The sequence below is a fragment of the Lynx canadensis genome, chromosome A1 (genome assembly GCF_007474595.2).
Source record: "Lynx canadensis isolate LIC74 chromosome A1, mLynCan4.pri.v2, whole genome shotgun sequence".
Classification (NCBI taxonomy): domain Eukaryota; kingdom Metazoa; phylum Chordata; class Mammalia; order Carnivora; family Felidae; genus Lynx; species Lynx canadensis.
In genome coordinates, this window is record NC_044303.2 from 14,343,643 (window position 1) to 14,366,351 (window position 22,709).

Below are 22,709 nucleotides of genomic sequence, written 5' to 3' on the forward strand. Positions count from 1 at the left end.
AAGAAAGGAGAGCAGAGCAGGCAATTTGTGCTAAAAGCTGATTGAATTTTTTGTCAGGTAGGTATCTTGGACTTGGCCGCTTATCCTCCCGAGCCCCTCTTTGCAATATATTACAACCCATCTCTGACTGGTGTTCTTTAAAAGGATCAATGCTATTCCTGTTGAATCCCTGGAGCCCAAAATTTCATTGATCTTGGGACTTGACATTTCTCATTACGTGCCGTAGCTTCCAACAAGATAGTCACAAGAGGGGCAAGTCAACATTGTTGTCTCTTCAACAGACACTTAAAATACACTGGGACCTCAGCTCTAAATCCAATTTGCTTTCAAATTGTGTGGTTTTAGTGTTTGTACCACACATGAGGTGCTCTGTAGAGAGTTTGCCGATACATACATATGATATTTTTAAAAATCATAGCAATAGGAAACTTTGGAAGAGAATTTACTGCTCATCTTTTCAAATCCCATCTACAAATATTCATTGAGTAATATGCATAAGACGTTAGTATGCCTTTCCAATTTCACTTTTTAAAAACAAGTCTTTTAGCTCATATATAAGCATTATGCAGACTGAAACGAGAAGCCCATTGAAAAGGAGACTCCAGCTGTGCACACATCCCTTCCCTGGGCTCCCATTGTGTGAGCTTCAGCTCTGGACACTGACCCTCCTGCCAGCCACAACCTGTCACTAAACATCTGCCAAATCGTATCCCCCTCTTTGTTTGCATCCAGCCTTCTTTGAATATGGCTACCCTGGTGCCCAGCTCCATGACCACCACTAACCAGTGGTATTGTACCAGGCGAAAGCGTGCGCAAAGAACGGTCCAGAGATTTTTAACATCTGTCTCTTTGCCACACTTCTCAGAGCAAGGGACCTTATCTAGGGCTTATTAAATGTATTAGAGGCAAGAGTTATATGTGAACAATCTCTAACTCCTAGGACTTTCAAAACTGATGTCCATAGTGTAACTTCCTTTTCTCAGCCTCCTATCCCCTTAGCCTACCATTGGGACACTTTGTAGGGTTTGTGACTAAGAAGGGGACTGACTTGCCACTTGGTCTCTGCCTTGCCTTGCCTTGCCTCGCCTCGCCTCGCCTCGCCTCCCCTCCCCTCCCCTCGCCTCGCCTCCCCTCCCTTCCCCTCCCCTCGCCTCACCTCCCCTCCCTTCCCCTCGCCTCGCCTCCCCTCCCTTCCCCTCCCCTCGCCTCCCCTCCCCTCCCCTCCCCTCCCCTCCCCTCCTCTCCTCTCCTTTCCTTTCCTTTCCTTCCCTTTCCTTTCCTTTCCTGGAATTGAGGCTGTGAGGCTCTTTGGCTTGGGTCAAAAGCAATATATATTTAAAACACACACACACACACACACACACACACACACACACACACAAAGAGTAACTAATACGATCTCTTGGTCAGAGAGCTTCAGATCTGCACCAGGAGGCAGTGGGGGTGTCTCTGGGCATTATGCAAAGCTCTACTCCCTTGGATTATACTGTTGACTATTTGGGGAAGGTAATGGCAGGATACTAATGTGCCTTGTCCTGGATACAGGGTCAGGACTTAAAGGGAAGAGATTTGCCCTGCCACAGCAGGGCTCAGAAGTGGTCTGTGTCATCTCTGCAGGACAAGAAGAACTTTGAATGAATGAATAAACAGGCGCATATCTATCTTCTATTTTTCAGTGAATATGTAATAAAATGAAACCATATCGTGGGATGTTCTCCAACCCAGGTGATGTTTTTTATGTGGGTCACCCTGTGGGCCCAGCCATTTTTGGTACTTGGGCCAGACCTCTGCAAGGGGCTGCGAGCACACACTCTCCATAAGGGACTCCTCATGGGCACAGTTCTTCTGAGCAATCCTGACAATTGCCTAACAATTTTTTTGAATAAACCTTGAAATCAGGTAGTGATTAAAATGCCTCTTCTGGGGTTTCACATCTATTTCATGTAGGCATAAACATGAACGAAAATACCTTTTGCCATGACCTAACGAAGGTTGTAGATAAAATCAGGTCATACGTCATCAAGACGTTCGCCTTCTGACTCTAGTAGAACCGTGCTGAGGATCATAGATTGTAGAAACTCTGCTGTTTTTGTTTAGCTCTTGATTCAGAAGGACCAAAGCTTCTCCCTGCATACTAGTCGCCCCACAAATAAGGCTTAAAATAATAAGAACCATGAGTATCTTTGCTTTGATCATTTCTCTAAAAGCAGAGACCATCTCACTGAAAAAGTTCTCCTCGTCAGTTCCATGTGAATAACAGCATCTAATAACTTTGTACTGTTTTCATCATCCATTTTGGAAAATATTGAAATGGCTTTTGCTTAATAATGAGATGGAATCTGTTTATAATAAGCTTTTTGTATTTGGACTTTCCAAATACTTGTCTATAAGCAATGTCAAAGTCGGCATGTTTGTTCTTTATGATCCACGGCAATTCCGTCACACAAGAGCTCTTCTGTTTGAGGAAATGCTGGGGGATGAGGGCGATGGTGTTGTGGTCCTGGGATGGGGGGGGGGGGGCTCACCTGCGCCTTCCCCCTCCCTGTGCACAGGCCCTTTCACCCCCAGCTACATCCATCAATTGTGATGTGACAGTGACAAAATATTCCCAAGATTTTGAATGATTGTTGGGGTGTGTGACATCTGTCCCTGGCAGTGAAATGTCCCTGGCAGGAAAATATGCTTTTTCCCCCTGATGCAGGTTTCTCAATTCAAAACCCCCTGCATAATATTTTATTTACTTTTCTCTGTTTTAAATCGGGAAATAATGCTTTCAGAGGCCCTAAACAATATCCCCTAATAGTTCTGTTCCACACTTTATTCAAATGATCTGGGGAGATTCTCACGGAAAAAAAAATTTTTTTAACTTTCTAAATCAGTTGCAAACTTTTGAAAACCTTATTTCCTAATAGATAATATATACATAAAGAATAGTTTTATACATGTTTTTCAATTCCCTGCAAGAGAAGTAGATTGCTTTTTACTTTTTTCTGTAGCATATAAGGGAGAAGTTTAGAAAATTCTTTACTTTATGTAAATTTTATTAAGCATATAATTTCAGGATTTTTCACTTGACCAGTCTCTCACAAGAGAAAATAATCACTTAGAAAAATTAAGGGTAGGGTCACCTGGGTGGCTCAGTCGGTCGAACTTCTCGTTCTTGATTTCAGCTCAGGTCCTGATCCCAGGGTCATGGGGTCGAACTCCACTTCAGACTCCACACTAAGTGTGGAGTCTGCTTAGGACTCTCTCTCTCTCCCTGTCTCTGCCCCTTCCTCCCCACTCGCACACACGCATGTGCGCTCTCTCCAAATAAATAAACCTTAAAAAAGAAAAGAAAAATTAAGGGTGGTATTACACAGAAAGTGTTACTTCTCATTTTACCAAGGAACTCAGGGCCTCTTTGAAGCATAATTTTATAAATATGTTTCAGACAAATCTGGGACTGCTGGCAAATATAAATCGACACTTTGCCAATATTGAAACACGTTATAGCAATGTACATAAACTTAGAATAAGACGACACGCTCTCTGGGGCTACCATCCCCCTCCTCCCATACTCCATCAAAGAGATGCCTCAAAAGCAAAATGGAAACTGATGGATCGGAGAAAGCTCACATGAAACTGAGCAGTTCCTGGAGAGACAGAAGATGAGTAGGTCTGAAGGAGGAGGTATTGGCAAACCAGAGGGAAGAGCGTTGTGTGTCTTGCAGGGTAAGGTGTCTTAGTTACGCTCTTTCCTCCCAGAATTTTCCCAGACCTATTGTTGCCTTCCCTCTGGCCGCAGTGGGGCGTAGAATTGGACAACCAGTGTGGCTGCTCAGTGCCGCGGGCCACATCAGTGCCAAACAAGGGGCTTTCAGGAGGCAGGCACGATTCCCAGGCCTTGAACATTCACTTCCCCCATCCTGCCCCCTCCACAATGAGGGCCAGGCATGGCAGCCCAGGAGACAACTCTCAGAGCAGTGTCAACCCCAAAGCACAGGGTGGCTATCTAAGAGACAAGAATTGGGTGGAAGGGGCGGGGGGCACGCCATCCAGAATAGGATTTACAGAGAAAAACAGGCCAGTATGCAAGGAACTCAAGCACCATTTAAAAGAAGATCACAGGGGCACCTGGGTGGCTCAGTGGGTTGAGCATCGGACTTCAGCTTAGGTCATGATCTCACGGTTTCTGGGTTCGAGCCCCACGTCGGGCTCTGTGCTCAGAGCCTGGAGCCTGCTTCAGATTCTGTGTCTCCCTCTCTCTCTGCCCCTCCCTCACTCATGCTATGTCTCTCTCTGCCTCTTAAAAGTGAATAAACGTTTTAAAAAATGTTTTAGTAAAAAATAAAATTAAATTAAAAATCACAAACTCAATAACCGGGTGAGGCAGAATGAACAGAAGAGAAAAATAAACAGAACTTTTAAGATACAACTTTTAAAATAAACAGTCTAAAAGAGAGGACCAAACTTACTAGTAATGTTCTATATTTCTTAAGCTAGGAGGTGACTACAAATGAATGTATTTCATTCTTTTAATTTCATGCATGTGCTATAAATATTTATATGTAATTGATTTCTTTGAATTATTTATTTCTAAAAACAAAGGAAAATCAGGACACTTTGTGGGAGCTACCAACTTGAAAAGAATTTGTGACCCTGGGAAAAAAAAATTAATTAATCTACAGAAGTGTTTATCAAACTTGACTGTTACACTGATCCCTTTTAAAGAGAACAAAATTGTTATTAACACCAAAAAACAAAAACAGAATGAAATGAAAATAACCTCTGGCTTTGAGAAATGTGTTCTAGGACCCCACAAACGAGTCTGAGAAACATTGACTTAATCAATTAGTTCATCTTAAGTTTTAAAACATATGTAAATTTTAGGGGCGCCTGGGTGGCGCAGTCGGTTAGGCGTCCGACTTCAGCCAGGTCACGATCTCGCGGTCCGTGAGTTCGAGCCCCGCGTCAGGCTCTGGGTTGATGGCTCAGAGCCTGGAGCCTGTTTCTGATTCTGTGTCTCCCTCTCTCTCTGCCCCTCCCCCGTTCATGCTCTGTCTCCCTCTGTCCCAAAAATAAATAAACGTTGAAAAAAATATATGTAAATTTTAAATTGCCACAGCATAGATGTTAGACAGCAAACAAGAGATCTCATCTTTATAACTGATGAAAAAATATTTTTAGAGTATCAGTGTGCCTGGGTGACTCAGTCGGTTAAGCATCTGACTCTAGATTTTGGCTCAGGTCATGATCTCACATTCCCTGGGTTCAAGCCTCGTGTTGGGCTCCACACTGACAGTGCAGAGCCTGCTCAGGATTCTGTCTCTCCCTCTCTCTCTCAGAATAAATAAATAAATTTTAAATAAATAAACGTGTGTGTGTGTGTGTGTGTGTGTATCATCAAATTATAAACCTGAAATTTAAAATTTTTCATAGAACTTTATACTCCCAAGAAAATATCCACAGACCTCAGGGTACAGGGACCCTAGTTTGAGAAATACCAAGAATTCTGGAAGAGTTGCAGTTACACGACCGAGTTCCAACATGCCTTTTCAAGGAGAAAAAGTAATGGTCAATAATATTGATAGCTTAAGATGAAATATACATAAAAAGTATAAAAAAATAATAATAATATAATAAACTCTTTGCTAAGATGATACTGTAGAATAAACTAAACAACACAGCCAGCTAAACCAATGTCAGACAATAGGAGTCAGCTAGAACTGTTTAAAAATTAAGACAGAAAGAAATGGGCAATGTAACACATTAATAAGTGTGATGTTAATGAAAAATGGAAATACTGGGGTGTTACAAGGCATTGCTAAATATTTGTTGAATCTGATTCAGTGGTTCAAGTCCAAATTGTATTGTTACTATTTCGCATCCTGCTTTCTGATCGCCCCGCCTTCAGCAGAATTTCACTTCGGTGAATCTTTTAGGCCTTCACATATGCCCAAGGCGACCAGCACTGGCTTTCTTTTCCCATCCACCAAACAGAACCACTCAGAGCCCTACCCATTCACCTTCCACAGTGCCTCTGTGACTTTCTGTTGTTTCCTTTTCCTTCACATGTCTGCACCCAAGACTGTAGAGACCCCTCATTTCTGTCCCAAACTGGCTTCTCCAATCGGTTTGCCCCCATACGACAATGTTGGGCATAATGCCCTCTCAACTTTGCTGACCCTTCTCACACAGTCTTTGTGCAGGTTACTCACCAGATAGTCTGATATTCTCTTCCTAAGGAGATCTTTTGATCCCTTTTGTACTCTGCGAACACAATCTGTTCTTCCCCACACTTGGCATTGTCGAGTGCCTCCACTGGAAAGCCTGGGAAAGGCCAGGGTTGTTTGATGAGTTGTCAAGAGTTTCAGGGTATGCCTTATGCCTCCTCTTTATACTCCCAGCTCCTAGTCTCCTTAGAGAATGCCTTTCACTTAAAAGTCATCCATTCAATGTTTGTGAAAGCACTTAGCAGTGAAAATGCTTATGGCACGTAATGCAGTTGGACTTTTAGCTAGGTTTGACTTTATTAAGTCAAGTGGAAACTTAAGATGATCATCTCTTTTTTTTTTTCTTTACTACTTACCTCTCACCTCAGAATCAAAGCGTGTCAACCTGTTTTGTTGGAGATTTTAGGGAAAATTTTTAAATGGGTAAAGGCATGGGTTTCAAAATTAGACAGCTTCAACACTTACTAGCTGTATGAACTTGTGCAGATTGAATAACCTTGCAGAGCCTTAGGTTTCTAGCCATAAAATAAGTATAATAAGTGTACCTACCTCCTATGAATATTGCCATCACTAAATGAGATAATGCATATAAATACCTTGGCAGCCTTGGTGTGTTTCCTAACAATAGGAATAAAAGAATAGCTGTCACCACTGTCATAATGTTGTAAGCACATGACATTTGTTAACTTATTTAGGCATCTGAACAACTCATGTAGAAGTTTTACAGAAGTAGTAGGTTACAGATGAGGAAGCAGTAGAGAGGTTAAGCAACCAGCTCGTGGTTACACAGCTAGTAAATGCCCATAATAGATGTTCATGGTTATTATTGTAAATGTTTGACGTAGTGGTGTAGCTCTTCGTTTCTGCCATTGGTCTGTAGTAACCCACTGCTCCTGTTCCCTTGCAGGCGACTATCCTGCCCCAAGAGCTGTCCTCACAGGCCATGACCATGAAGTTGTCTGTGTTTCTGTCTGTGCAGAACTTGGACTTGTTATCAGTGGTGCTAAAGGTCAGAAGACATTTCTTTTGTTTTAAGTCTTTAAAAACTACTATTTTCTCAAGTTAACCATGATTTGTGATTTATTTCCTTTAGGAAATAGACATTGCCCTGTATAGACAATGTAATCCCTAGGTTCGTTGCAACTATTTTGTTTTATTATTAATACTTACTAGTACTAATATCAAATATATATGAAATTTTATGTAGTATTTTGTGGTCACCAGCACTCTAGCCAGAACCCTGGTAAATTCAACTGCAACACACCCCTATGATGCAGCCATTAAAAATAACCTATAAAAGATGGGGGAAGATATTCATGATGCCGTGGGGGCCCTGAGGGAAGTCAGGTTGCTTATCAGACATGGCCTTGGACCCCCCTCCCTCCAGAAGCCCCTTCCTTCATCAGGCCCGGGACTGTGTTGAGGTTGATGGGAAAGGAAACATGATTACTTGGAGTCTTTGACTTTTGGTGAAAGAAGCGTTGTTTCAAGAAAAGTTAGAAAACCTGGATTCTAATTCTGGATCAGACACCAATTCACTGTGAGAGGCTCTGGGGCAGGAAGGAGCCTAACGCTCAGGAAAAACTTCAAGAAAACCAGAGGGGCTGAATGGATGCTGTCTCAGTGGAGTTAGAGAGAAGGCTGGCAGGCCGGGGACCAGTGACACAAGAACTTGCGATGTTCCTTTTATTTTGAGTGCAGTGGGAACTCACTGGAGATTTTTAAGCAAGGTTGATCGTATTTGGTTTTCAGGAGCTTATCCTGGCTGCTTTGTGGAGAATAGATGTAATGTCTGAAGGTAGCGACAGTGTTTTTCACTTTTGTATGTAACAGTAAATAACCCTATGGACACGTAGGATATTTTCAATAAATGTCTTTTTAACTAAAAAATAAGTAACGATAAGTGTAAGATTATCCTATCCTGTAAAGTGAAAGGAAAGAAAAGGAAAAGGAAAATACAGACACATGGTAGGTATAGAAGAAAACATTAATTTTGTACAGGTGATGGGTGATATTAGAGATGATTGCTGTTTTCTTTTTCTTTCTAATTTTCTGTCTTTTCTATCATGCACATCTATTTAGTAAAAATTTAGGTATAGCTTTACAATGCCACTTGTTTAATAAAATTCCCACCTACTGGAGTCAGTTGAAAAATATAATTCATTAGCTGTCTTTATGAGTTGTTTTTTTTTTTTTTATTGGGAGACAGGTAATACCAAGCTATATTAACCAGTTATTTTTATGAACTTGACTAGTGAAATTTTTATCTTATCAACACAATTTCTACCAGGAGGAAGGAAAAAAAAATTGGAGCAAAATAAGTCAGCCCCCATACTATTTTTATTCTCTCACTTCACTATTCATATTTAAAGACAAAAAGTGTTTTTACACTCTGAATCACTTGTTTTACAGTCTGAATCACTTGATTAATTATCTTAACTTTGCCTTTTACATTTTATGTATGAATTGTAGAAAAGGTGAAACTCATTATGATAGGAACATATTTATGTGGTATAATGTTAAAGTTTTGATGAAACTAAAGAAAATTAGCAGTTATGTGGATAATTCTAAACTTTGAAGAAACATTTCTAAAATCGCATGAAGAGAAAACTTTGGGACGTACAGTATTTTAATCTCACATTATCTATGGACTGTATCCTTTTTTAAGAATATTATCTCACATAGAAAAAGACCAAGTATTTCCCTAGATGAAAAGTTGAGAAGGTCAGCTCAGAAGACACAGCTCCCTGTGTTTGTTCTGTTTAAATATAACATCAGTGCCTGGCTCCCGCCAGCGTACCTCTTTTCTTTTCTGCCTCCTTCCACAAATCTGAGTGTATGTACCCAGGTAGGGTCAGTGTGTTTGTAAGAACCCATAGGTGACTAGTCATTATGAATGATTCTGGCCATTGATATCCTCCTTCTGCAGAGGGTCCTTGCCTTGTCCACACCATCACTGGAGATTTGTTGCGAGCCCTTGAAGGACCAGAGAACTGCTTGTTCCCGCGCTTGATTTCCGTCTCGAGTGAAGGCCACTGTATCATATACTATGAACGAGGACGATTCAGCAATTTCAGCATTAATGGGAAACTTTTGGCTCAGATGGAGATCAATGATTCAACACGGGTAGGTCTGCATGTTCGGTGCTAAACAGGGACTGAAGCCATCAGATTGAAGATCGACTATCTCACATTAAGTGATCCATGATACAGTTTCTCTGGTATCCAGATAAAGAAATGTGTGGTGGTTTTAAAAGCAGGTAAATTCATGTAGATTGATGCTTTGAACAAACCCAAAGTTCATTTAGTCCCGAGTAGGTAACTCTGTGAATTTGATTTTAGAGATGACAGCTTTTGTTTGATGAGGGTCAGACCCTTAAGGAGATTTTTCTTCAGCTCTTTTGTAAGCAGCGCTACACCCCCTGACATTAAAAGTGAGTTTATTGTCAAAGAATCTTATCTTCAGAACCCTAGACCAAAAGTACATGTACCAGATTGCCCTTCGCTCATAAGTGAATTGTAATTGTTGGTTTATCACTATTAAAAGCTGTTTTGAAATGATGCCTCTGCCATTTGTTCTGAAAGTCTTGACATTGTTGATATTCAGACTTAACAGAACATCATGTTACTTAATTCTCAAGTTCTTCCCGGATTAGATTGATAATATTCTCTTTGGGACGTCTGTTATTTTGTAACCTTAATTGGTTTTAATAAGATCCTTTGTTTATGTAAGAACTCTGATGAATTCCACATTGGAAATTTTGTAGACTGCACTTGAGAAAACTTGGACAAATGGCTAAAAGTAGAAAATAATTATGAGGGAACTGAATTGAGTGCTTTTCAGTAATGACCATTGACCATCTGGGAAAATCTGAGAGAAATGGCTGCTTTTCTGCCTTTTCTGAAGGCCATTCTCCTGAGTAGCGATGGCCAGAACCTGGTGACCGGAGGGGACAATGGTGTGGTGGAGGTCTGGCAGGCCTGTGACTTCAAGCAGCTGTACATTTACCCTGGATGTGATGCTGGCATTAGAGCAATGGACTTATCCCATGACCAGAGGTGAGCCACATGAAGGAGAAATGTAATCACTTGAGAACTGTCCTTGAAAGTCCTGTACCTTCTACCAAGGGTGAAACGTGCTGTGAATAAGTCTCCAGCATCCAGATGGAAGAAAGGCTAGCACAGAAAAGGGTAAATTGAGGAGGGTAGTAAATGCTCTAGGAAAGGATTCTGGTAAGATGAAAACAGAGGAAGAGAATAAGGCAGGGGGAAGAAAGGAAGGAATGGGTCAGAGGGAGAACAGGCACATCAGACACTGCCCAAAACAGAACTGTTCCCACTAACGTCCCTGCTCGAAGATCCTCACTTAGTCTCAGGGTCCACAGGCTTCCCTTCTGGAAAGTAGAGACACGTGTGTTTCAGCAGAGGTGCGTTTCAGCTCGAGTCATGCTTGTAGCTAGCAGTTCCCAGCAGAAGGCTGAGTGTAGACCAGAGCTGGCCTGTTTTAAAAAGATACAAAACAGGGCACCTGTCAGTTAGGCATCCCACTCTTCATTTTGGCTCATGAATTCACACTGAGCACAGAGTCTGCTCGGGAATCTCTCCCCCCCTCTCTCTGCCCTCCCCTGTTCATGAACTTGGGTGCTCTCTCTCTCAAAATAAATAAACGTTTAAAAAAGAATAACAGGGGCACCTGGGTGGCTCAATCAGTTAAGTGTCTGACTCCGGCTCAGGTCATGATCTCACAGCTCGTGAGTTCGAGCCCCGCGTCGGGCTCTGTGCTGACAGCTCAGAGCCTGGAACCTGCTTCGGGTTCTGTGTCTCCCTCTCTCTCTGCCCCTCCCCCGCTCGCACTCTGTCTCTGTCTCTCTCAAGAATAAATAAACATTAAAAAAAGAAAAAAGAATTGGTATGGGAATTAATTAATTTGATTTTCCATGGTTCCTCAGTTGGCAACAGGATTTTACTGTTTCCTAAAATTCACCTTGGGGTTTATTATAAAGTGAAAAGAATATTTGGAATATCGTACATTTAAAAATTTTTTAACTCGATAATCTTAATGTGGTATGTAATTTCTCTCTTATTTTTGCTGTATATTTAACAGAAATAAGAAAAGCTTACTAGCCAAAATTTTCAACCATCTGTGTATTCCTTATAAAAATATTGTTTTCAAAATGTTATAAATATTAAAGCATATATAACACGTTTAACAAAGTATCACACAATCTAGTAAAATGGTACTGATGTCATCAGGAAAAGCAACGCAATTTGATTCAGTTTGGGGAAGGGATATTTGATCTGCAGAAAGCAAAATTAAGCAGGTGATTATTAGAGTATTCCAAAATGCTGTCGTCCATACTCATGAGTAAATGGGAATGCTTTATTGTGTGATTATGTGTATATACATGAGTGTTTCTAAAGTTTTTGAAGTAAGGTACTTGAAATTGTGTTAAGTAGTTTAAGTGTTCTCCCTGGCGTCCTTAGTCGTTCATGTATTCGTGTAGCAAACATCTGCTACTACCGTCATCGACTGAGCACTACCAGATAATCATAATTGTATATGAGGGAAGCGGGGACAACCCAACAGAAGAGGGAAGGGATCAACTTTTCCTGAGGGTGAGGGGGCAGGAAAGGCTTTATTCAGTGGGCACCGGGAGAGGGGGTGGATGGGAGCACCTGCAAGGTCACAGTAGTGCCAGGGGGCTCCAAAGAGGAGTGAAGAAAGATACTAACAAAGTTTCTATTTCTATTTTAATTTCATCCCTAATTTCAATTCTGTTTGCCTTTTATAATGTCCCTGGAAAGTTAGAACAGCAACACGTGCATGTAAGCCATGTACACACATTGAAGATGCACACCCAGAGCGTTTATCTGATGAACTGTCCGATCAAAAGCTAAGCAGTTCAGGTCTGGCAGTTCAGGTGTGAGCAGGAGAGATTCAGCTTCTCTCAGGAGAACCAAGAATAAGTTGTAACCCTCTCTCAATGAGCACAAAACCAAGACTTGGTGAACTTAGAGACCGTGATACCATCTACCGTAAAGCAGCAACCACATCAGTGATTTCGTATCGCTCTTAACCACCATCTCTGCTTTTCCAGGACGCTGATCACTGGCATGGCTTCTGGTAGCATCGTAGCTTTTAATATAGATTTTAACCGGTGGCATTATGAGCATCAGAACAGATACTGAAGACAAATGAAGAACCAAAAGCCAAGTTAAAGCTGAGAGCACAAGTGCTGCATGGAAAGGCAATATCTCTGGTGGGAAAAAACTCGTCTACATCGACCTCCGTTTGTACATTCCATCACACCCAGCAATAGCTGTACATTGTAGTCAGCAGCCATTTTACTTTGTGTGTTTTTTCACGACTGAACACCAGCTGCTACCAAGCAAGCTTATATCATGTAAATTATATGAATTAGGAGATGTTTTGGTAATTATTTCATATATTGTTGTTTATTGAGAAAAGGTAGTAGGACGCTTCACAAGAGACTTTTGACAATTCTGAGGAACCTTGTGTCCAGTTGTTACAAAGTTTAAGCTTTGAACCTAACCTGCATCCCATTTCCAGCCTCTTTTCAAGCTGAGAAAAAAAAAAAAAAACACGTTTGATACTTTGTACATCAGATGCATCTTATTTAAAGGGATACTTTTGTAAAAGTAAAACCTTGTATAAAGAACAAAACGTTTCTTAATTTTATTGTGGAGTTACAACTTGCATGTTCTTTAATCCTGATGTCTCGATGGAACAGGTGCATTCAGACTATGAAACAGAAAGATCCGTCCAAGGACACAGCTTGTACGAAAGGGTTGAATTTGGGCTCAAACAGTAATTTTTGACATTTTCACCAAAATATGGTTTGCACTTTTTAATCTAAATTCATCCCTTCTAAGTGAAATTTGCTCATAAAGCATTTGGATACTAAGCCATTATTTGCCATTTTTGCTACTTTAGACACAGAAAATTCAGCCCTACCCTTCATAATTTGAAGACACAGCAGAAAGGGGGCTTAGGGATGAGGTCTTGGTTTTTCTTGTATAAATAGAAGTCACGCCCATTAGTTCCATAGTAATGACTTCCCAACTCCTGGACATCTCTTCCAGACTCATCCTGCTGGCTTAGCGTGTGTACATTAGGGGAGGAGAATCTGATGCTAACTATTTTTGGATTTTTTTTTTCTCTTTGGTTCTCGAATAGCTTAGTTTCTTTAATAACAAGCCAGACTTTATTATAACAATAACTGAGGCTATTCTTTTAGGTTCTTGTGAAATTCTCACCTAAAGCCACATTCTTAGCCTAAGGCACTTCATCTTTTATGATATAAGATGATGGGTGTCAAATGATTTTCCATACATTGTACTGATCAAGTTATACACCCAGGGGTATATACACTTTATTCATGTTTCTTCTTTGTATATTTGGTGACTGTATCGTCATAGATGTACATATTGTGTCGGTAGGGCTATGAGGCATGTTACAGGAATGTGATTTTCTCAGAATTTACACTCACTTGCAGTCATTTATTTAAAAAGATAACACAAGATAATGGGTTCTTTGTATTGGCACTTTGCACCAGAAACATATCATTATTTATTGATGTGATTACTTATTTGTCATCCACCTTGTATTAGTAAGTTTTAGCACTGAATTCCTTCTTCATTGTTGTTTGTATTTATGAGATTCTGAAATTCTGGGGAATCAGCGTAATGATTAAGTTATTCATCACCAGGCTGTAAGCAATATCTTGAGTTTGTAGCTTAGAATTGGGAGGATACTGAACATCTGGAAGACAAGTTCATTTCATCTTGAGATCATGGTGAAATATTTTGGATATATAAATTCCTTAAGCTATTGTAACCATGTTTTATTGCAAAGATGTAAAATATGCCAGATGTGTGTGAGTTGGAAATCAAAAAAAAGAAAAATAAAATATGCAAAGAATTCACCGATTGTTTCACATTTCATTGGACACTTCACCAACACGCATTCATTATGTTGTCATACAAGTTTAAGAAATCAACATCACCTCGTATAAAGGCCCGTGGCGTCTAAAAACATGAAATAGGGTCCTAATGAGGTTCCGTAATTTGCTGATACACGAGCTGCTCTGCTTGACCATCTGGCAGGGATTTGGGGCAACGGTGACCAGAGGGAAACGGCCCTGTTGTTTTCTTCCACATAATCCACTTTTTGGGTTAGTCTGTGTTTTATTTAAAGGGAACTAAACGCAGGTGATGGTGAAGAATATAACTGCTCATCACATGAATGTTATCGAATAAGGCTGTTTTTGTTTGAACCGTGTGTTCTAGAATTTATCATGCCACGCCTGCATGCCACAGGCAGGGGACGAGCAACCTGGAGGAGGGGTGCATCTGCCAGGCGGGCAGGCGGCAGGGGTGATGCTCCGGGGACCCGGTCACTCCACGCCATTTCGGCACAGGCAACAGGCCCAGGGCGTGACGGGACTGCACGTAAGCCTCCGTCTACGTGCTCGAGACCAAAAGGACAACCAACAGCCACCCGAGAGAGACTTGCTCCGGTCACTCTCCACTCTGTCCCCAAGCCAGACATCTGTCAGCCACCGTAAGCCCAGCCGGCTCGCTCAACCAGCCTCCTGGCAGCCCGTCAGTCGTTCAGTCAGGCTGGCTACCCGCGCTCTTTAAACCAACTCCCCACTTCCAGAACCATCTATCCGAACTGTCACCAGAACCTCCCGACCTGTATCCGGGTCTCCAGCCAGACCCTCCCGCCACACTTGGCCTTGCTCCTAGAGGGTCTGGTGCACCACCACCCAGTCATCCCGCGGCCGAGCACCGTGCAGTGGTTCTCTTTAAACTCTGATGGGCGAAAACTTGCCTGGGGGACTTGTGCTCTTAAAAAAGAGAGCTTACTCTAGGCCCCATCCCCGCCAAGTGATTCCGGCACAGGTCATCTGGGGCACATTTTCAACAACACCGATGTGAGGGCTGAAATCCAAACCCAGCAGAGCATGAAAGTCCTTCAGGAGGGAAACATTCTCATTATCCCTCCCTCAGGGGAACCCACCTATTTACAAGCCCCTGAGAACTTCCCTGTGCCTTGGTCCCTAGTGTCCTCCCTGCCCAGAGAGCACCCCTCTGCCTGCCCTATGTGCTTGAGCTCCTTGTTGCAGATTGACCTAAACCAATCTGGTCACGCGCCATCTTTCTGGCATGTGAAGGTAGTATCCAAACCCCACGTGCACAATATATTATCAGGAAAACAACTTTCAGGACCAATATCTTCCACGTGTAGAGATACCTTTTCAGCGAGCACATTCTAGCAGGCAGGCAAGTAAAAGACCCATCAGAATTATTCTGTGGGCTTGGTGAATTCCAGTGCCTTTCTAGATGATCTGACAACCATTTGACATAGAAAGTATACTGAAAGCAGACACCAGCATTCTGTATAGGAGCAGGACCCTATCAGCCTTGTGATGGCTTCAGAATCTGCCAATCCAATCATTTAGGTATCAGCCTCAGGCACCCGCATAAGAGTATAAAGACCTCAGTGGATTCTTACACCCTGGTTATGGAGAGGCAGGAAAGGTCTCTAAAATACTGCAGCCAGTGCATAACTGGGCTCACATGTATTCAATACCACTACTTTCATCAATGAGAGACCCTTTGTAATATCCCTTATGCTAATTCAGAAGGCAATACTATCCCCCACTGAAAAGTCATTCTTAACATTCACTATCCTAATAAAAAAAAAAAAAAAGCTCCTGGTTCCTTTTGGAATAAGGAAGCTGGAGCTCTGGGCCCTTACATTGAGTCTGGAATGTAAATCTCTGATCTGGACTGTAAAGCTCTGATCAGAGTAACTGACCGCCCCACAGAATGCAGTACGAATAAGCACATACTATCCCGATGTCTCTAGTGCATATTTTGAAGTAACTTACAGCATCATAACACTTGTACTTATTGTTACAGGTTCAGCCCAAGTGCTCCCTCCTCTCTGAGGCCCTCCCCACCTGCTGAGTTAGCTTGCCCACACCTGGTATGTCCCTGTCCCAGTGCTGAGTAGTAATATTGTCCGAGCTTACTTGCCTCCGCCACCCCCCCCACCCCCAGGACTGCGAGCTTCTTAGTCAATGGCATCCTTTTATCTTAGATCCTTAGGAGAGTGTTGGATTCAGATAAATTGCCAACAAATGTAGACTTGCTGGATGTATGGATAACAAATACCAGATCCCTGGGTCAAGTGACACAGTTGCCTGTGATGCTCGAAAGCCTGCCAACCTACCTCTCTCCACTGCCTCAGGCTGTCTTCTCCTGCCCTGCTCTGTGGTCCTTCCAGAGAGCACCATGCCCAGTTACCACCACAGTCATGGGCTTTTTCTAGTACAGTTGAAGGGATCATTGGTTATAGCAATTACCATAGCTACAAAGGAAAGAAAGAAAGAAAGAAAGAGCAAGAAAGAAAGGAAAGAAGAAAGAAAGAAAGAAAGAAAGAAAGAAGAAAGAAAAAGAAAAGAAGAAGAAGAAAGAAGGAAAATACATTTTTGAAATCCTGCTTTTTATCATATTCTTCCAGTTGGGAAAAAAGGGGGAGCTAGCTGGCAGATGATTTGGGATAAGAACTTCTCCTGGTATTCAGGTCAATTCAAGCACGGAAAGCATGAGCCAGTAACTGGGCTCCTCACTCTGGAAGTAAACTGTGAGTTCCTTCATCAACTCACATTTTAACCGTGAGTTCAAATGGGCATAGTAACATCTACATTACATGTTGTTTTTGACAATCAGCTTTCTTAATATATGTCAAGCACCTAGTGGAAAACCTGGCTCTCAGTAGAGTTCAGACAGTCGTTGCCTTCTACAGTCTAGTGAACATGCTCCATTTCATCTGCTTGGCATCCTCTATTTGTCTTCTATGAATTTGGGGGAAAGGGGTAGTTTTCCTCCCTTTTTTGTACTGTAATTTACTGGAACCCAAACCTTGGGACCTGTTAGACTCATGCCTGTCCAACTATATCACCTCCATTCTGGTGACCTCAGTGACTGAGCAGTGGTAGGTCTTCCAAAGCCTTCCTTGAAATGTTTATATTCTGAAGTGATGGCGAGAACAATTCTCCTCTGGTGTCACTAATCTGTCAGTAAGAAACCAGAGACTCCTAACAACCATGTTCCCCATTACATAGACAAAGCCCGTTTACAACAGCTGAGGATAAAGCCATGGGAAATAAAAGATCATGTACACTTGTCTGTCAGCCACAAGCCCATGAGGACCTAAATTGACCTCATTCTTACAGGTGACCCAATTCTGGACCCCTGATTTACTCAATGACCAATGACCTGCCTGATTTAATTGATCAAAGCTTTGTTTTTGGTGCTTGAGATAAAATGAAAGTGTCCTTGACTAACACAGTTCCCTGCCCCCAACTCCCTACCTCTGCTGAAAAAAATGTGGCACAATATACATTTGGTAGTAAAACTAAGCATATTCCCAGCTTACGTAGGACCTGGCGATCTCATGTTTAGGTAAAGATCCAAATGAAATGCCTGCGTTTCTCCATCAAGTAGACATGGGGAAAAATAACTAAACATAGACGCTGACTAGAACAATCCAGACACAAAAGAGTACATGCTCGAGTTGACATAAGGTGCCGCTGTTCACTGACACGTGCTGTTAAAAAAAACGGGACAGTTATTTTCTCTGACTTTCAGTCAGAGATTGTAACAGATAAGGGCCACGTAGGGGATCCTGGAGAGCCAGAGTTGTACCTTAGGGCCTTGGGTTCTATCTCATGAGCTGGGTACACTACCCAGCGACATTCGTTGAGCTGTATGTTCAGTAGTTATTTGTGTCCTTTTCTGTGTGTATGCTATACTTCAGTAAAAACAGTACTTTAAAATTGTTAAATGTGCCATGTCTCACACGGACTCTTGTGACCACTGAATTTGTGAGACCTAAGCTTGTCCCATAGTCAGAGCCAAGGTCCACCACCGGCAGTAGCCTCTTTCTCCTATGGTCTGTAGACCTTATGGTCTTGGCTGCCCTGTCTCAATGAGCGCTCTTTTCTTCTAATGACAGCCCTGGTTCCAATGTCTTCTCCTCCAGGAAGCCCACTTTCGTCACAGGGGAAGGCACCTTTGGTGCCCATCTCTCTGGGCACAAGACTGCACAGCTCTCCTTTGGCATCCATCTTCCTGTATTCCCACTGCTCACTGACACATATCTTCCCTCACTACAAGACAGCTCAACTGTCAGGATTTTTCCTTTTGGTGTCCCAGACACTTAGCACAAAACTGTATCGTCACTGTCATTTATGTGTCTGTCTTTCCCACTGCGCTGTGAACCTACATGCTAAGCCGTTGAACATGTTGATTGAATGAATGAATAAACCAATGAATAAGTGAACGTATGAGTCATGCGGGAAAAAAAAAATAATAAAGTTGGGATTTGAGGACTTGGTCTGAGTCCAAGATCCTCTGCTTACCAGCTCTGTGAACTTGGGCAGTTGATTGAATCTGTCTGAGGCCGGGCCTTTCAGGTGTACAATAGACAGAGCCCTTGTACAAGATGCATGCTTTGCAAATCATGAGGCGCTACAGAACTGTGCGGTATTGCTACCAGACGAGGAAGCCACCCAGCCACCCAGGCATGTGCTCTTATGACAAGGGCAAAACTCAAAGTGTGGGGCGTGGGGGCACTGTGGATCTTTTTTGATGGGATGTGAGCCCTCCACAGAAGAGGCTGAGGCAACAGCTTCCCGCCACCACGTGTAGACATAAATGCGGATTTCAACTCTGCTTAGCACCTAAGAAAAGAAAGATTTTGTTTGGTTTAATTCTGGTTGTTGGTTTGTTTTTATAATGCCCCTCCCCAGTCAGCACACAAACAAAACCAAGAAGCCACTCAACGCCGCTGGGAGATCCAACTTCTTAGCAGGGCCTTCTCTGAGGGAGATTCTCTTGGATAATGACATGTTTTCCTTGCTTGCTTCTAGAGCCAAAACGCTTGTAGGGAAAGCTGCGGTTAGAAGCTTGGACGCCTCTGTACAGACTTTCCTCTCCTCTGGAGGAAAGAGATACCCAAGGGAACTGCTCTGAAGACAGAGGGGCTTTGGCTCCTGCAGACCCAGGGGCCCCGGGCTGGACAGGTCGGAGCAGCTCTTCCCAGGCAGAAGGTAGCCTCAGGAAGGGTCAAGTTCTCCATGCCTGGGGAGGGCTGCAGGTGACAGACCATGGCCCCAAGACACCCCCTCAGCCCTTCTCCTTTGCCTTAGCAGGAAGCTGATGGCCAGAGAGGTCACCACACATGCAGAAAAACTGGCAGTGTTCCCACTCTGCTCCCCTGCCCTCCATCCAACACCCAAGATAGCCAGAGATGGGGCAGGCTGGAGAGAAGCTGGGCATCCTCACTGGGGGTGGAGAGGTGGCAAGTTCGGGATGAGGGAGGCCCTCGGGATGAGGGAGGTGACACTGATACTGCCAGTGTCACCAGCTGCAAGCAAACATGGTCAGTGCCCCCTCAGAGGACAAAAAAGGTAATGGGCCTTGAACCACCTCATGAAATCAACCAGCGTTCCCCAAGCCCGATCCGAACGAAGGCCCAGGAGGAAGATGCCATTGGACTACAGTGAAATCGGACAAATAAAAACTAGCGACTGGGTACTCTTATCCTGAGACTATGCCTTTGTGTGTGCTAAACACTTCGGTTCTAATGAAATTAAGGAAGTAGCAAGCAATTACTTTTCATGTCTTTCTTGATCAAATAAAGTCAGTGCTCAGAATATTTTCGAAAAGCCATTTCCTGAAATCCCAAAATACCTGATTTAGAGCTGACATTTGCCCTCAGGAACAGAGCAGACCCAGAAATCCAGGAAGAGGCATTCCCAAGGCACAGTGGGTGTGAGGTGCCATCCACTACCCAGGATAAGACCAAAGCAAACTAAGCTAAAGTAAATCAAAGCAACCTAACTCTCTCTGTGTGTCTAGGAGGTTGAACAGCACTTAGATACAAATTACAAATTTATGTCTATTGGAGGCAGCAGAAAGCCTCTGGCTCAGCCTGGCCCACAGAGAACATCGGTTCCATCAAAAATCCCTGGCTGCTCCTGTGAGGGTCTTCCTGTCTGCACATCCCCCTAGTCCAGTCCTGAGAGGTGGAGAACGGGCTTCTAGAGCCAGAAGGGCCGAGCACCCTGCACCCTGGCTCCATGGGCAATTTCTGCTCTCACTTCCCTCCCAGGATCACCCACAGGAGAGGGCGCCCTCAAAAGCCTTGGAAAAGGAGTCTTTTCTCCATCAGCCAGGCTTCTTACAAGCAAAGAAAACCAGCTCCATCCAGTTAATTGAAGCAGAAAAGTGATTTATACAAGGATTGGAAAGCCTCCTCCGTCTCAAGCTGTGCGGCAAGCCAGATGCCCTGAGCACCCTTCCCAAATGGAACAAGTAGAAAGTCGGGTCAAATACAGAAGCTCTATTTTAAATTCGTTGTGGAGCTGGCACAAAAGGAAGACGTCCCAGAGGCTAAGCACAAAGTGAAAGTGGGAAACCCCGGTTGCCTACAGTGAAGGAGCTATTTTGGGGAGGACAGGAATTTGTGAGGCAGCGCCCTCAGCCCAGTGGGTGGTCCGGCGGGTTCCGGAGCCCCAGCGAGGGTTAGTTCTCACTGAGGACCTGGTCACGGTGCGGTTTTCTATGTGCGTTGGTTTGTTATTTTTGCTTCGCGCAGTTTTGTGTCGTGTGAGGAGACCAGAGGCTTCCTCGTAGAGCCGGAGTAGTTAAAAGAACAAGGCCCTAGGGTGGAGGATGGTAACAGGCCCAAAATGCAGGCCCACGCCACAGGGATTTACAAATAGGCAGTAAGAACCCGAAGAAAAGCAGCTTTACGAACCAGGAGGGGTGTCGATGCTGTGACATCAGATTTGTTTGGAGCTTTCTGGCAGGGCCAGCCAAAAACAGAAAGGGAGAAGCATAATCAGAAACACACTGAGTTGTTATTAACAGCCGTATGGAGTACCTACTGGGTGCCTCAGACTGTTACGTGATCTCAAAACATTATTTCTTACCTTCCCAACAGTAGCCACGTAAGGAAACATCATTCCTAATTTCACATAACAGACCTAAGGCCCAGAGAGATAGGTACGCACAGAGGTTTCCTCACGGTAAACTCTGAAATTAATTCATCTTACTTTTTTCTAATTTTTTTAATGTTTATTTCTTTTTGAGAGAGAGGGGGACACAGAATCCAAAGCAGGCTCCAGGCTCTGGGCTGTCAGCACAGAGCCGGACGTGGGGCTCGAACTCACCAACAGCGAGATCATGACTTGAGCCGAAGTCAGATGCTTAATTGACTGAACCACCCAGGCACCCCTGAAATTAATTCATTTTTAAATTAGAGACACTGAGAAATCAAAGGATCACTGCTTTTTCAGCATAGACACAGTTTTTATTTGACTTTTTCCTTAATAGTATTGGGTAAAACCCAAGGATATAGTGTGAAAGCAGCTCAATGAGTGTAACCCTTGAAAGCACTAAATTAGCAAGACCCAGGTTTGCAGCCTTCCAGAAATCTCATCTCTGTCATCACACTGTACGGTCCTCATGGGCAGAGGACCTCCCAGACCAGGGCCTGAAGAGGTGCTCCCTCAAGTCGGCAGGGGGTGGGGGGTTGGGGGAAAATCTGGATGTTCTGAAAATCATGAATATAAGAAATGGGGACCGTGATCTTTCATGAAGGTCCAGACGCTTGGCTGGTATCTTTGCTGGGCTTGAAGTCTGCCCCGTTCATTAACTTATTTATTCGTGTGACAGATAGTTTTAAGACTCTACCATTTGCCAAGGTTTGTCCAAGGCCCTGGGTTTCAAGCGTAAGCAAAACCCTCAGGGGTAACAGTTCAGTGGGGAGACCAAGGAGCCACTTATCACGTCACTATCGAGTGTAACTGCTGTGAGAGGTGATGGCAAAACAACACAGCTCTCTTCTTCTGTGGCGGTATATCATGGACTCCCCAAAGAGCTCTGGTAATGCTATTCTATTTTTAAATAAGCTATATTCAAACTATTGCACCTATAGTTCAATAGCTATGTTCCATATTAGCCTCCATCTCTGTTCTTGCCAAGAGAGGTCTAGGGCCCAGGCCTGAGGTCCTTTGCAACCACTTTCTTCATGCAGGATGATCAAGGAAGAAGGTCCAGGCTAAAATCAAGTTTCCTAGGCAGGAGAGATCAGGCCCTAGGGGACTGGCTTCAGCTGAAAAGGAAAACAGCGGTGTGGGGATGAGAGGCAGGGGAGGGAAGGAACTCACCTCTGGGAGAGGGCTGGCTACGCCTGGCTCCAGGTGAAGAGCTGGGAGTCAGCCTGAAAACTCCTCCCTCCTCTTCCCACCTCTCCTCACCCGTCCCTCTCCCCCTCCCCTCCTCCCCCCTCTCTCCCTTCCCCTCCCCTCTCTCTCCTAATCCCCTCCCTGCATCCCCCACGTGTTTCCTTCACTGTGCCTTTCCACCTACCCTCATTCTAAGTGATTCT

General features: G+C 43.4%; 1 protein-coding gene across 1 annotated transcript in view; it reads left to right on the top strand.

The window, feature by feature from the left end:
- The window catches only part of NBEA (neurobeachin), a 694,460-nt gene extending 680,300 nt beyond the window's left edge, over positions 1-14,160 (top strand). Inside the window, 4 exon segments of the mRNA XM_030309029.1 lie at positions 7,123-7,224; positions 9,145-9,341; positions 10,122-10,273; positions 12,313-14,160. Coding sequence (XP_030164889.1) covers positions 7,123-7,224; positions 9,145-9,341; positions 10,122-10,273; positions 12,313-12,403 — 542 coding nt within the window. The 3' untranslated portion in view covers positions 12,404-14,160.
- The last annotated feature ends 8,549 nt before the right edge of the window (positions 14,161-22,709 follow it).